The following is a 14,204-nucleotide window of genomic DNA, read 5'->3' on the forward strand; positions in this document are numbered from 1 at the left end:
CCGGAATACCTTAAGAGTCACATGATACTATCAGTTTTTAATTGATAATGTTCACAAGGAGGAGTAGTGATTTCTGAAATATCTTTAATCTTATACTTTAACATGGAAACTGATCATTTCACTTGTAATTGCAGACTCGTGGAATTAAACTGAAAGGAAATTTAGAGATTGTTTAATCTAGTGGTTTTCATAATGTGGTCCCCTAATCAGCAGCAGGTTGTAACACCTTGGGAACTTATTAAAAATGCAAATTTTCAGGTGCACTCCAGACCCGCTGAATCAGAAACTCTAGAGGTGGGGTAGAGCAACCTGTTTTAACAAGCCTTTCCAGGTGACTTTGATGCCACATTTTTAAAGTTGGAATTATGTGTTCCCATAGACATTAGCTGAAATTCGTAACACAAAACAATGGACTTTGTCTTAAAGATCCTACCTCAGGCTGCTCAAAAGACGTCTTTTATGTAACTCCACCTTGTTTCCCATTCCATGTATATTAGTTTTCTGCGGCTGCTGCAACAAAGGACCACTAAGTTAGCAACTTGGCAAAAATTTATTATCTTACAGTTCTGTAAGGTCAGTGGTCCGGACGTTCTGTCTCACTGAGTTAAAATCAAGGTGTTGGCTTTGCTTTCTGGAAGCTCTACCAGAATCCATTTCCTTGCCTTTTCTGAAAGCTGGCTTCCAGAGGCCACCCACATTCCTTGACTTCCCACACCTTTTTCCATTTTCGAAGCCAGTATGCATCTATTTTTAAACGAGAGATTATTTTTTAAAACTGTATTTTGGAGTCTGTACAAATGAGTCCAGTCACCCACATCTGCCTGTTATGTACACACCTCAGTATTATACTGTCACTGGCACAGACTATGTCATAGAGCATCACAACTGGATCATTCAACATCCTCAAGCAACAAATTATAATAAATTATACTCATTATGTTACTTACACTAAATCAGGAAAGGTTATTCATGTTAGGATAAGGTTTTAAAAGAAGTTTTAAAGGGAAAGATTTTCTGCCTATGCCTTGGCTAACAGGACAAACTAATTAGAGCAGTTCATTCCTCAAAGACTGCACTTTAATCATACCTTGTCTGCATCAATTTAGTGGCTGTTGGATTTTCAATGATACATAGCAGAAGTTTTCGTTTTTTAAAGAGGAATCATGAGGGATTTAAGAAAAATGTTCGCTTAGAGGACTACACACCTAACAGAATTGAGTTTTGGTGGTGGAGCCAGGCATCGCTTCCCTTTCCTGTATTCCAGATTTTCGTTAATGAATGCCTTACTTTTATAATTGTAAAAAGCCAAAGAAAAAAGGAAAAGAAAAAATAAACATGATATAATAACCTGCAATTAATTAGAAGACCTGATTTGTAAGGCAGGGTATGGGTTTTGAAGTCTCAGGCACGTATGACAGGATTTTTTTTTTTTTTTTTTTTTTGTACACTGTCATCCAAAATGTACTGTAGACTCTTCCTTGACAAATTATTTTGAAAGCTTCTTTTAAAAATGAAGACCACAAATCATTTTCTTCACATGTGGTTGCCCTACTTCACTCTACCTACGCTCTTCAGTTGACTATGGTTTCAATTCTAAGGCCTGGTCAAAGAAAGGAACTTCTAACATTTTCTTAGGCAACTGTGCTGCCACAGAACCCAAGCTCGTCACCAGCCTGGCTTAGACGCGCTCACACACCAGCTCTGCCATGGGGCCCTCGGCGGTCGAGGCTTTTTTTGGACGAAACGCGTCCAGGCCGAGTCGGCGCCGCGCAGGGCCCGCTCCACCGAGAGCCACGGCGTCTGGAGCCTCAAGTCGGTGTTCCGTGCGGCGCCGCAGACCGTTCTGCCCGCGAGCCGAGCCCGGGCTCCTGAGGGGGAGCGGCGCTGGGGGCGGCGGCGTCGCGGTGGGGGCGGGAGCCGGGCGGCAGCTCCAGCGCCCGTGGGGGAGGAGCGGCAGCGGCGGCGGCTGGAGCTGCTGTGGCGACGGACGCGAGGCGGTGGCAGAGGAGACCCACCCCTGTCCACATGGACAGTCGCAAAGGCCTCCGCTGATGCATTCACGCCTGGGCGGGGTGGGCGGACGGCCGTAGCGGCGGCGGCGGCGGCAGAGGGAGCGAAGGGCCTGGGGGCGCCTGACGGTCGCCGAGACCTCGCCGCCCCGGCGCGGCGGCTGCGGCCATTTTACGGCCCGGGACGAAGGGAGGTGTGTTTGTGTGCTCGCCTTCAGCCTCTCTTCCTGGGTCCCGCGGCTGGGGAAAGCGTCTCAGGCGGCCTGGGTAGGCGGTGGATGGGGAGTCGTGGGCCGAGAGGAACCGGGCCCGGGAAGCGCCGTCGCCGTCGCCGCCGCTCGCGTTCCCCCGGAGGGGCCTGAGGAGAAGTCCAGGCCGCGGGCCTTGCCACCCGCCAGCCCGCGGATAGGCCCGGGAGCGCCTGGCCTGCTTTTGTGTAGGCCCATCTGGCCGTGGGAGCGCCGCCCCCCTGACGGCCGAGTTCTAGGCCCGCAACCCTGCGGCGGCTACCCTCCTGCGGCGCGGCCCCTCATCCCGGCAAGCGCGGCGGTGGTGTGGGCCATGGATTAAGAAGGAGGCGGCGTGGGAGGAGGAAGATGGCGGCTGGCAAGAGCGGCGGCAGCGCAGGGGAGATTACTTTTCTGGAAGGTACACCTATTTCTGCCCTTGCAGGGGGTAGGGTGGGGGAAATACAGGCAAGTGTGGCCCTCCTGGTCTCCGGATATTCAGTTACTCGCACAGGGTGGGCTTGGGGGCGGCAGAGGTACTGGGGGGGGCGGGAGCTGCCCGGGCGATGGCTGGGAGGGAATGTGCTGCGAGCGCGCTGGGTTCGAGTCCGCCGGTGCGAGGAGCTTGGCTGGGGGCGGACATGGCCGAGGGGGCGCGGGTGGATACCGCTGCGAGCTGGAGTTGGTGGGTGTCCCTTGAGAGTGCACGCGTTAAGTCTTTGACATTTTAAATTTTTTGGTGGTGGCCTAAAGAGGAGAGCGGATGGCAGTCGCATCTTGTTTGGTGTTGATGGAAAGTTTCAGATTGCTAAGGTTGGGTGAAATTGGGGGCCAATCCTAAGTAGGGAGGGGAGAGGTAGTTTTACTTGGGTATGTTTCATGTACGCTCTCTGCTCTTTCTGTTTCGCAGAGCTTCGGGCTTCCTTTTGCATCCAGTATTCAGATTAAGTCTGGCCATGTCTGATGTTCTTACGAAATGTTTTGCTAAAGATATTTTATAACATAATTTATCTGAAAATGTAGAACGAGATTCACAATGTCAATTTGGGGACGGTCACCAAAGCTAATAGACAAAGTTTGGGTGGTTCCATTTTTAAAGCCAAACATTTGTTGTAGGTGGACTAAGTCTTAAGAAAAGCTGCATGTTATTGTTGGGAATGGTGGTAATGGGTAACAATATTGGTTCCTTGCCCATATAAATACGGACTCTCAAATACTGATAAATCCGTTGTGACTGTGGACCAGGAACTTGAGTGTTTGCATTGCTCAATTTGAGTATGGGTTCAGTGTTTATCCCAAATTAAATATAAATTGTTTATAAACATGTTTAGAAAAATGAGCTTACTGTGCAGTGATTGTTAAAAAGGATTAGCTGGATACTTTCACAAAGTTGATTTTCATATACAAGATAAGCAATCTTTAAAAAAAATAATTGATTAGAAACATTTCTCAATTAAGAAAATATATCTTAACTGTGGTGTAGGTATTCTGTAAGAGGGTGTAGAGGGATAGGTATTGCCTTGTTTATGGTTTTATTAACAGCACCTGGAACAGTGCCTGGACTACAGTAGGTCCTCAATATTACTCTGAACAAATAGGGCCTAATAGAGGTGGATAGGGAAAGAGATCTTAATTTTCTTAATTCTTCCTTGAGTATAGCAAAGCAAAAAAAAAAACAAAAACAAAAACAAAAGAAACACTTACGTGGCTATGCAAGCCAGCCTTTATTTAAAAGTGATGGGAGTTTTGTATGGGATTCCTGGTGGGAAGATGTGGAAAGCTTCTTTCTGGGTTCATTTCATATTACCTCTGTTTTACCTCCATTCTTGTTTGGGCAGAATAGATATCTATTAGAGGCCGAGAGTGGTGCAACTTGTGTTACAGGTGGTGTTGTGTGCTGTTATTTTTTGTTTTGCTATTGGAACCTCCAAAGATGTCTTACTGTTACTGATGCTTACTTAGAACATTCAGTATGCAGATGATTGATTATATTTTTGTACTTAGGTAACTTTTGGACTTCTATAGGCTTCTGGTTCAGTTTAAGTTCTAACTAGATGAACATAGGAAGGATGGAAAGAGCATAAATACAGCCAACAAATATTGGGCTGATTGTGAATTTCAAGCTATCGCTCTTAGTTGGCTCTAACTTAAGGGTCTAGGAATGTACAGTTATAATAATTTTGAGTTTCACCTTGTCTTCAACATTCTCATAAGGAAAGCAAATGGTAACTTGTTTAGAATATGAGCATAAGGGAAATCAAGGATTTCAGTTTCTCATATCTGGTTTTCATGTATTGTACTGCATTAATAAATAAGTAAAAATCCATTTAGAATAATTTAAAAAAATTTAACGTTTGTTTATTTTTGAGTGGGAGAGAGAGGCAGAGTGCGAGCAGGGGAGGGTCAGAGAGAGAGACAGAATCCGAAGCAGGCTCCAGGCTCTGAACAGTCAGCACAGAGCTTGACTCAGGGCTTGAACCCACAACTGTAAGATCATGACCTGACCTGAAATTGGACACTTAACCGACTGAGCCACCCAGAAGCCCCTAGAATAATTTTACTCCATGTTTTCATAAAGTTCCCTTTTTCACTTTGTTCATGTCTACTCAGACCTGACGACCTACATAAAATGTCCCGCTGCCACACATACAAACCCATGGTATTCCCTTATTCTGTTTTATTTTTCATAACACTTATCACTTGATAAATTTGTTTTTCAATCTTACTAAACTATAAGCTCCGTGAAAATAGTGACTTTGTTTTTTCACCATTGTATTTCTTACTCTTGGAACAATTTGTTGTTAATGAAATAAACAAGGTGGTAGCAGTATGATAAAGACAGGAATATACAGAGCAATAAAGGAGTGGAAAAGCTATTTTACATAATATTAAAATCAGTAAACTCCTCTCGAGGAGGTGACACCTTAATTAAGGTAACATGTTAACTATAGGACACTTCAGAGTATGGCAGAGAAGATGATGCCTGTGAAGTTTTGAGATGCTGTATGGTTCCATTTTTGAAACAAAAAGGAGGTCATTATGGCTGAAATGTAGCAAGCAAAGGAGAGAATGATAAGAAAGGGAGGCAGCAGATCTAATATTCAAGACGAATTTTTATTTTATTGTAAGAAGTGGGAAGTCATTGAAGAGTTTGGGGCTAAGGAGTGTCATGATATGATTTATCTTTTTAAAAAATCACTTTGGGGGGCGCCTGGGTGGCACAGTCGGTTAAGCGTCCGACTTCAGCCAGGTCACGATCTCGCGGTCCGTGAGTTCGAGCCCCGCGTCGGGCTCTGGGCTAATGGCTCAGAGCCTGGAGCCTGTTTCCGATTCTGTGTCTCCCTCTCTCTCTGCCCCTCCCCCGTTCATGCTCTGTCTCTCTCTGTCCCAAAAATAAAAATAAACGTTGAAAAAAAAATCACTTTGGGTAGAATGAATTAGAGTAGAGGAATAGTAAAAGCAGGGACATGAGTTAGAATATTGGAGTAGTCTAAAATAGAGGGGTTAGAATAGATAAAGGGTGTTAAGAGGTACAAACTTAGATTATAAAATAACCCACAGAAGTGAAAAGTAGAGCATAGGGAATATAGCCAGTATTACTGTAATAATGTTTTATGGTAACAGATGGTGACTACATTTGTAGTGGTGAGCATTGAGTAATGTACAGAATTGTTAAATCAATATGTTGCACACCTGAAACTAATATAACATTGTATATTAATTCTACTTCAGTAAAACCAAAAGAGGATCTTGGATTAGAATGGTAGCATTGGAGATTGGGGAAGAGTGGGTAGATTGAAGATATGTTTGGATGTAGAAGCTTACAGGGCTTCTTGGTAAATTGTATATTGAGGATCAGAGAATGGGAGGGATCATAGATGACCCCCAGGGTTTTGGTTGGAGGTTTTGGGAGTTAATTCCATTTACTGAAATGGAGGAGACTGGTAGTAGAGGAATGAGAAGTTAATGGTTCTGCTTTGGTTGAATTAAGTTTGAGATGCTTATTTGTCAATCATGTTCTAAATTATGTTTTATTTCCAAAGCAAGAATCATACCTCTAGACTAACAAGCCTGTTTTATTTCCTTATAATGAAGTAAAATGTTAATTCTATTTCCTTTTCTGACTTTATTAGAAAAAAGGAGACCTACTGGCTACTATTGTACTTAATTTTTTAGTATAGTATCGCACTGAAATTACTAAGATTTAATTAGGACCCAACTTGTATTGAACTCTTTTTTCTCTCTGTTTCTTTCTCTTCTATTAACTTAAGGTTGTTTTATACCCTTTTCTACTTGTGATAATAGCATGGCAGGATTCTCTTTTCCTTCATTCATTCACCAGGTATTTATTGGACAACTGCAGTGTTGTAGGTACTATGCTGAGAGAGGCACAGTGTTGAAGGGGAAAAAGAAGTGATTTCTCCATGGAGTTTCCAGTTTAGTGAGGAGAGTTGATGGTCACATAAACACACTTGTAAATGTAAAGTTACAGCTGTCAGGTACAACAAAATAAATTATTCATAATAACAAGAATTTGATTTAATTAGGGCATTTTGAAGGATGAGTAGGAGAAGGAAAGGTGGGAAGGATTTCCAAGCTGAGGAAATAAAATAGAGAAAGCATGACATGTTTAGGGAACTAAAAGGATAGTGTGGTACTGGCAAGGAGAGTGGTACAAGATGAAACTGGAGTTAACATTATCAGATTTGTTCCCAGAAAGGTCATTGGCTACCACATGGAAAAGGACGCTTTAGAGAAGAGCAAAAGATTATCAGCAAGATCAATTTAGGGCAAAGGTGATGGTAACTAGCTTGTTCTTGTTTCTTCCTCCTCCTCTCCTTCCTCCTCCTCTCCTTCCTCCTCCTCTCCTTCCTCCTCCTTCTCCACCTCCTCCTCCCCCTCCCCCCCTCCATCCCTCCCTCACTTTCTTCTTCTTCTTCTTCTTCCTCTTCCTCTTCCTCCTCCTCTTCTTCTTCTTCCTCTTCCTCTCCTCCTCCCCCTCCCCCTCCCCCTCCCCCCCTTTATCTCCCCTGTGGAACCTTTAACAAATCTACTTTCTCTCTCATTTGTTCCTTTTTTTTTTATACTACACTTACTCAAATAGAGCTTTTTTCTCCCTTTTTTTTTTTCCTTTTTCTTACCAACTAATTGCTTCACCATTATTTACTCCCATTTTTCCTGGCCTTACCTTTTGTGTACAAACACACATATACCTACGTAACTACTTTGTTTCCCTTTTTACTTTGGGTCCAACTCCTTTTGTGGACTTTGACCACTAGCTTGAAAAGCCTGATGCTGAATTATTGCTCTTTTGCCCTCTATACCAGCAAAATGTATTAAATCTCCAAATGAAAAATGTTTTCTATTTTCCCTTAACCATACTTTTATTTTACATATAAGTGTAATTCAGAACCCAATCAGTTTGTCAGTTTTACCGAGAACTGTAAATAAATACTTCATAGGATCTCTTGAACTAAAGCACAATTTCTTCTAAATGATTGGCATTCCATGAATATGAGCAAGGTCTTTAGTTTCCACCTGCTAAGTGGAACACACCACAAAGTTATCCATTTAGCCCTGTTTCTTTTTCTGTTGATAGGACTACTCTTAGAAACTGCATCACAGTATCATTACTTATTTACTCCTTACTTAAGTGTGCTTATTTCCTGGTTTTATCCCAGTTGAGTTGATTTCATAAAAGGTATTATCATTAGAAATGTAATGAGAGTGTGAACTCAGAAGCTGGATTGCCAGGGTTCAACATTTGGCTCACCACTTTTGTGTTTTCATATCTGTGAACCAAGAATGGTAACTGAAGTTACCTCATAAACTTTCCATGAACATTAAATATGTTAATATGTTTAATAGAACAATTCTGGGCATATAATCCTGAGCACTATGTGTTACTTGGTATTGCTATATTGATTTTCTTAGTAGTCAGAGAAAAAGAACTTCCTTTTCTTGCTTTCCTTCTCTTTCATATTGCCTTTGTTTTTATTTGAATTCTAGTTTTTACTTTTCTTTCACTTACTACCTTTTTCTAGGTATTAGCTTGTTGTTTTTGGATTTTATTTATTTTATTATTATTATCTAGTAAGTAATCTCTACACCCATCGTGGGGCTCAAACAACTCTGAGATCAAGAGTTGCATGTGCTACCGACTGAGCCCACCTGGCACCCATTAGCAGATTGTTCTTGATATTATAGTCAGAGAGGAAGGAGGAAATGGAATTATATAGTCTACATGTCTACATTTCCATAAGTTGATTGTTTCTGTTGCCATTACAAAACTATGTTGAGTATTTGAGGAAATCAAGAGTTGTAGAGGGGTTATATGATCTAGAACAAGTTGGTGGGAAAATCAGAACTGGAGCTTGGCACCTGACATATATAATCGTAACTTCCTTCAGCATTTCCTTCGCTCTTCCTTCCCTCCTTTCCTTATCCCTTTGCTTCCCCACTCTTCCTCTTTCCTACTTTCCCTTTGAGAGGGGTCTAGACAAGAGAAGGAAAAATAATAGGGAATTATGGGGAATTATCAGTTATTGAAAAAGCGGCACTCTAAGAGGACAAGAACAAGAGCCACAGATCTCTTAAGGCTTAATTTCAGGAATTTCCCAGTCACTTCTGCCACATCTATTGGCAAAAAATGTCACAGAATCAACCCAGATTCAAGGGGAGGGAAGTAGACCACCATTCAGTGCCAAGAGTGGCAAAGAATTTGCAACCATCTTTATACAGCCACCTTTCTTCTCCCATTTACCTGGTATGTATATATTTTTTAATTCTTTTCACAAAGCCAAACAAAATATTGCTTAAACTTGAAAATGACAGTTCTTACGAGATCCAAAAGTATCTAATTTCTTGGCAGTTGGAAGCTACAGAAGATGGAACAAAGTAGGCCACACAATTTGTAATTTGTTTCACAGGTATAAAGAGCAAAATAAACAGTCATTGGTTTGACTTCTCTTTGATCAGGGACTGATTCAAGAATTTCTGAATCCAGGTAAGCATAAGTAAGAAAAGAGGAAGAATGTTAGAAATTTTTCTTTCCTTTTTTTCTTTCACTTGGTGATGTTTGGGTCATGCTGGAGTTGTTATTGTAGTCTTTTTCATTTTCATTACCTGAACTCTTAGAAAACATGGTCACACTATTTATGGTATTAAAAATTAAACACTATCTCCGTACAAAACACAACAGTTAATATACAAAGTCAAGGACAGCAGACTATTAATGATCATGATTATAACCCACTTAACTTGTATACTTAAAGTCCTATTGCTTGGAATGATGCAACAATGGATGGTAATCTGTTATTATGAACCGCAAATTATGATTGCCAACATCAGCTTAAAAAAAAAAAAAAGACAACAAGTATGGAAGGTAGATAATCTATGCAGTATCTGTTTGATATTACAAATGGTTTTTCTTTAGCCCTATTCTTTGAATTATCTTAGGTTTTGTACTTTACATAATTTTCTGCATCCATCACCAAAAATTAGGACCCCTTTCTCCTGAGGATACAGGACTTTCATTGCTAAAATTGGTACAGTCATTGGGGTCACATAGAGACGTTTAGGCATTCTGCCTTGTCGCAGGTTAACAACAATTACCTTGAGGACATCTGAAGCTACAAGCTTGAGTAGCAATACAACAAACCATATTCTGATCTTGCTTTTGGAGGTTTTTGGCTACTTCAAATACATTTCATGTTTGCTTTTTAGTATGGTTTTTTCCCCCCCTCTCATATTAACTGCATTATAGTCTTTGAAATAGAGTAGGGAGAACAACAACAAAAAAAGCCAGTGTGTGTGTCCAGCATATAGTAAATTCACTTCTTCATTTTTTGCAAAGATTGAAACCAAATGGCAATCTAATGAAGAGCTAGAAATTCCCTGAGACCTGTTTGTAGACTATGTAATAACTTTGTTGTCTTTCCTCATTCAAAAATCTGCAAGCTTTCTACCCCACTACCTCCTATATATGAATCTGCCACTAAATTGTGAAAACATGGTGAAGATACTACCTCTTCACCATCATGACCTCTGTTGACTCTGCCTCTATAACTCCTATGACCACTGTTTGGATGAAGTGGGATTCCAAATATTTTGGCATTTGATCTTTCTTCAGCCTAGGTTGGTCTCCATTCTATAATATCATAGGAGATTTTATCAAAGAATGATTTAGTTTTGTCACACTAGCGATTAAGTCTGGGAGTCTTCATCAGCATTTCCTTCCCAGTTTGAGTACCAACTCTTGAGTCTCCTTTGTCTTCACCATTTACAAGCTTTGCCTGTTTCTCACGTTTACCGTCTAATTTTTCTGTCAGTTTTTTCCTTGTTGAATTATGCATTTCATGTTCAGAATTAAAATGTCATTGGTCCATCTCCCTGGATACTGAATTCCTCTCTTACTCTGATGATCTTCTCACCTTTCTTTGGCGCTGTTTGTCTCTTACAGTCATTTCTGAGTTGTTCGTTTCCTGACTTTAGAACTTTGTGTGCATCAGCTTGAGATAACTGAATTTTTTCTATCTTGTAAAGATAGAACCACCTGTATTACTTTGGGATAAGATACCACTGCTTGATATTTCTGTTCTAAAGAAGATCAAGGAGCTTCCAGAAACACCAGTAGCACCAAACAGCTGCCTGATAAAGACCTTGGACAGAACTAACTGTATGCTGGCATCCTGCCAAAAGGTCCGTAGAAATCCACTGAATGGAACAAAGAAGTAGATAAAGAGTACTGAGCAGTAGTAGCTCCATCCCGATGCAAAGAGTATGTGGTTTTGGTGACTCCTGAGAAATCTAATTTAATATCACTCCCAAGAATATAATATATTTAGACTTCATTTTGAGATAGTTTTGGATAATCTATTGGTCTGTTTTCTGTTCAAAAGTACAAAGGCTTTATAGATTAAGGATTTGAGAAAGTCACCTCAGCTGGGTGATTATTCCTTACATAACATATGTCCCTGGTCTGGAGGTTCCAAGATGGCTTCATTCAAATGTCTTGACTCTAGTAGATGTGGAAAGGTGGACCCTTCTCTTTCCATGTAGTGTAAAGGCCTCTTCACCTGGTCTCTTCAGCAGGGTACCTGTAACATGGTGCTTGGAGCTCCAATAGAACTGTCTTTGGAGGATCCTGACAAGTTCTCAAGAAAGACTGGGGCGATAGTGCTACAGAGCCACCTGAAATTGCTTTATTGAGATTTTCTGACATTGACATTTAATTCCTCTTTATATTTTACTGCTTTTACATTTGTCAGTTGCAGAAGTTTCAAGTTTAAAAAAATTATCCTATTTTTCATTATTGTAAAACGTTATGGTGATAGTTTAAAAGTTATTAGGAAATATTTTATATCTATGTGAAATATGAAGAATAGTATAGCAAAAACTCATGTTCTGCTTACTAGCCGAAAGAAAACATTACCAGTATAGTTGAAGCTGGGGTAAACCCTATCGTTTTTGCATCCTCCTACCTCCAGGGGTAACTACCATTCTTAATTTGGTAGTTATCTTTCCCATGCATTTCTTTGTACTTTCCTCTTTATGTATGTATCTCTAAACTGTGTGTGTGTGTGTGTGTGTGTGTGTGTCTGTGTCTGTGTGTGCGCGCGCACCCACATGTGCGTGCGCACGTGTAAATTATCTTGCATGTTTTAGAATATGAGTTATGTTCTGTATTTTTCCGCAACTTGCTTATCATTCTTACAGCATTGTTTGAGGGATTAATATTGATAAGAACTTCCATTTTCATTGTCAATTAGTATCTCATAGTATGGATATACTACAGTTTATTTATACATTCCCATTTGTAGAAGTTTAGGTTGTAGCCACCTTTTTATTATTATATACATTGCTACTATGTATACCTTCATATGTTTCATATTGCTACTATGAAATCTTCTAAAAGTACATTTCCTTGTGCGCGCTGCCTGTGTGTGTGTGTGTGTGTGTGTGTGTGTGTGTGTTTCTGTAGGGCAGAGGTCAGCAAACTTTCTGTTTAAAGGGCCAGATAGTAAATGTTTTTACACTTTGCAGTCTGAACACTCTCTGTTCCAATTACTCAATGCTGCTATTTTAGTAAGAAGGCAGTCATAGATGAGACATAAGTAAACAAATGTGGCTGTGTGCCAGTAAAACATGATGGATACTCAAATTTGAATTTTTTTATAATTTTTATGTGTTACGAAACATTGTTTTGATTTTTTTTTTTTTCCCTTCAACCATTTAAAAATGTTAAAGCCATCTTAGCTTTTAGGTCTCATAAAAACGGGCAGTAGTCCATATTTAGCTGGGCCATACTTCACTGACACCTGATCTAGTGTATCCCTTAAGCGATGGAATCATTGGGTCATGTACAGTTCCAGCTTTATGTAGATATTGTCAAATTGGTCTCCAGAGTGGTTTGATTAACAGTTTTTAAATTTTCCAGTTATACACATCATCACCCACTTCATAATGTTTGATGTTTTAGTTTTTGCCAGTCTGATGGGGTTATCAGATGGTGGTTTTAATTTATAATATTCTGGTCTGTAGTGAGATTGAGTATCTTTATTGCTCATTAAAAAACATATATATTCCTGGGTGCTTGGATGGCTCAGTCCATTGAGCATCTGACTTTGGCTCATGATCTCATGGTTCATGAGTTACAGCCTTAGGTCAGGCTTTGCGCTGATAGCAGGGAGTCTGCCTCCAAGTCTCTGTCTCCCTCTATCTGTGCCCCTCGCCCGCTAGCACACACTCTTTCTCTCTCTTTCTCCTTCTTTCAAAAATAAACATTAAAAATTAAAAAAAAATACTCCTTGTTCATTGAACAAAAAATATTGAGTGCCAAGCTGGAGCTAATCCCTGTTCTGTGAGCTTCGGGCTCTTGAGTAAAGTAAACAAAATATACTATGAGTTTCTTTTTGTGCTTTTGTTTTTGTGTGTATGTGTTTCTGTTCTTAATTCATTCATATCTTCTGCCTAAAATAGGCATTCTCTTGGAATTTTGGAGTTCTATATTATATACTCTGGATAAAAAACTTTCGCTGAATTTATGGATTAAACACACATCTTATGAAATTATTACTTATTTTTTAATGAATAATTTTGTGAACAGAATTTTTTATTTCTATTTTTTATTTATTTTGAAAGGCAGCGTGCATGCAAATAGGGGAGGGGCAGAGAGAGAAGGGGGTAGAGAGCGCTCCCAAGCAGACTCCATGCTGTCAGCGCAGAACCCGATAGGGGACTTGATCTCACAAACCGTGTGATCATGACTGGAGCCGGAATCAGGAGTTAGACACTTAACAGAGTGAACCACCCAGGAGACCCTTGAACAGAATTTTTTAATGTAATGTAGTCATTTGTTGTTTTTTTTCCCAATGGCTTGTGCTTTTCGTGATGTAAGAAATCCTTTGGTCTTATTGGTCCTTTGTATTATAACTTTTTTGTTTTATTAGTTTTATGGCAGCAGGAGAATGCCAGTCAGGTATACAGGCTGGGTTAACAGAATTTGGAAGTCTATTTATAGTGTATATATTATGTTTTCTTTATACTGAAAAAGTATTTTAAAGACTCTATTAAGTATTTGTAAGTCTTATATTATAAGGGATTAATATCTAAAATATAGAAAGAACTCCTACAACTCATTACCAAAACCCCCAAATAATCCAATTAAAAATGGACAAAGTGCTTGAATAGACATTTTTCCAAAGAAGACATACAGATGCCAACAGGTACATGAAAAGGTGTTCAACATCATTCATCATTCCACTTCTGGGAATATATTGAAGGAAACAATGTCAGGGGGGAGATGGATGGAGGGATGGGTGAAATAGGTGATGGGGATTAAGGAGTACACTTGTGATGAGCACCAGGTGTTGTATGGAAGTGTGGAATCACTATATTATACAAGTGAAATTAATATTACACTATGTAAAAACTTAAGAAAAAAGTACCAAAAAGATAGCTGCACCCA

The 14,204-nt window shown here is 40.0% G+C and overlaps 1 protein-coding gene and 1 pseudogene across 11 annotated transcripts in view; one reads left to right on the forward strand and one right to left on the reverse strand.

Moving 5' to 3' along the window:
- The first annotated feature begins 1,929 nt into the window (after nt 1-1,929).
- Nucleotides 1,930-14,204, forward strand: part of SENP6 (SUMO specific peptidase 6) — a 117,421-nt gene continuing 105,146 nt past the window's right edge. For 4 of the 11 annotated variants that reach the window (XM_043591848.1, XM_043591849.1, XM_043591855.1 and 1 more), the window contains exon 1: nt 1,956-2,657. In XM_043591848.1, the coding sequence (XP_043447783.1) occupies nt 2,606-2,657 (52 nt within the window). In that variant the 5' untranslated portion in view covers nt 1,956-2,605. Of the gene's footprint in view, nt 2,658-14,204 lie in introns of all 11 variants that reach the window. The other 7 variants (XM_043591844.1, XM_043591846.1, XM_043591854.1 and 4 more) reach the window with 5 other exon arrangements.
- Nucleotides 2,739-11,292, reverse strand: LOC122490222 (annotated as a pseudogene).

The sequence above is a fragment of the Prionailurus bengalensis genome, chromosome B2 (assembly GCF_016509475.1).
Source record: "Prionailurus bengalensis isolate Pbe53 chromosome B2, Fcat_Pben_1.1_paternal_pri, whole genome shotgun sequence".
Lineage (NCBI taxonomy): Eukaryota > Metazoa > Chordata > Mammalia > Carnivora > Felidae > Prionailurus > Prionailurus bengalensis.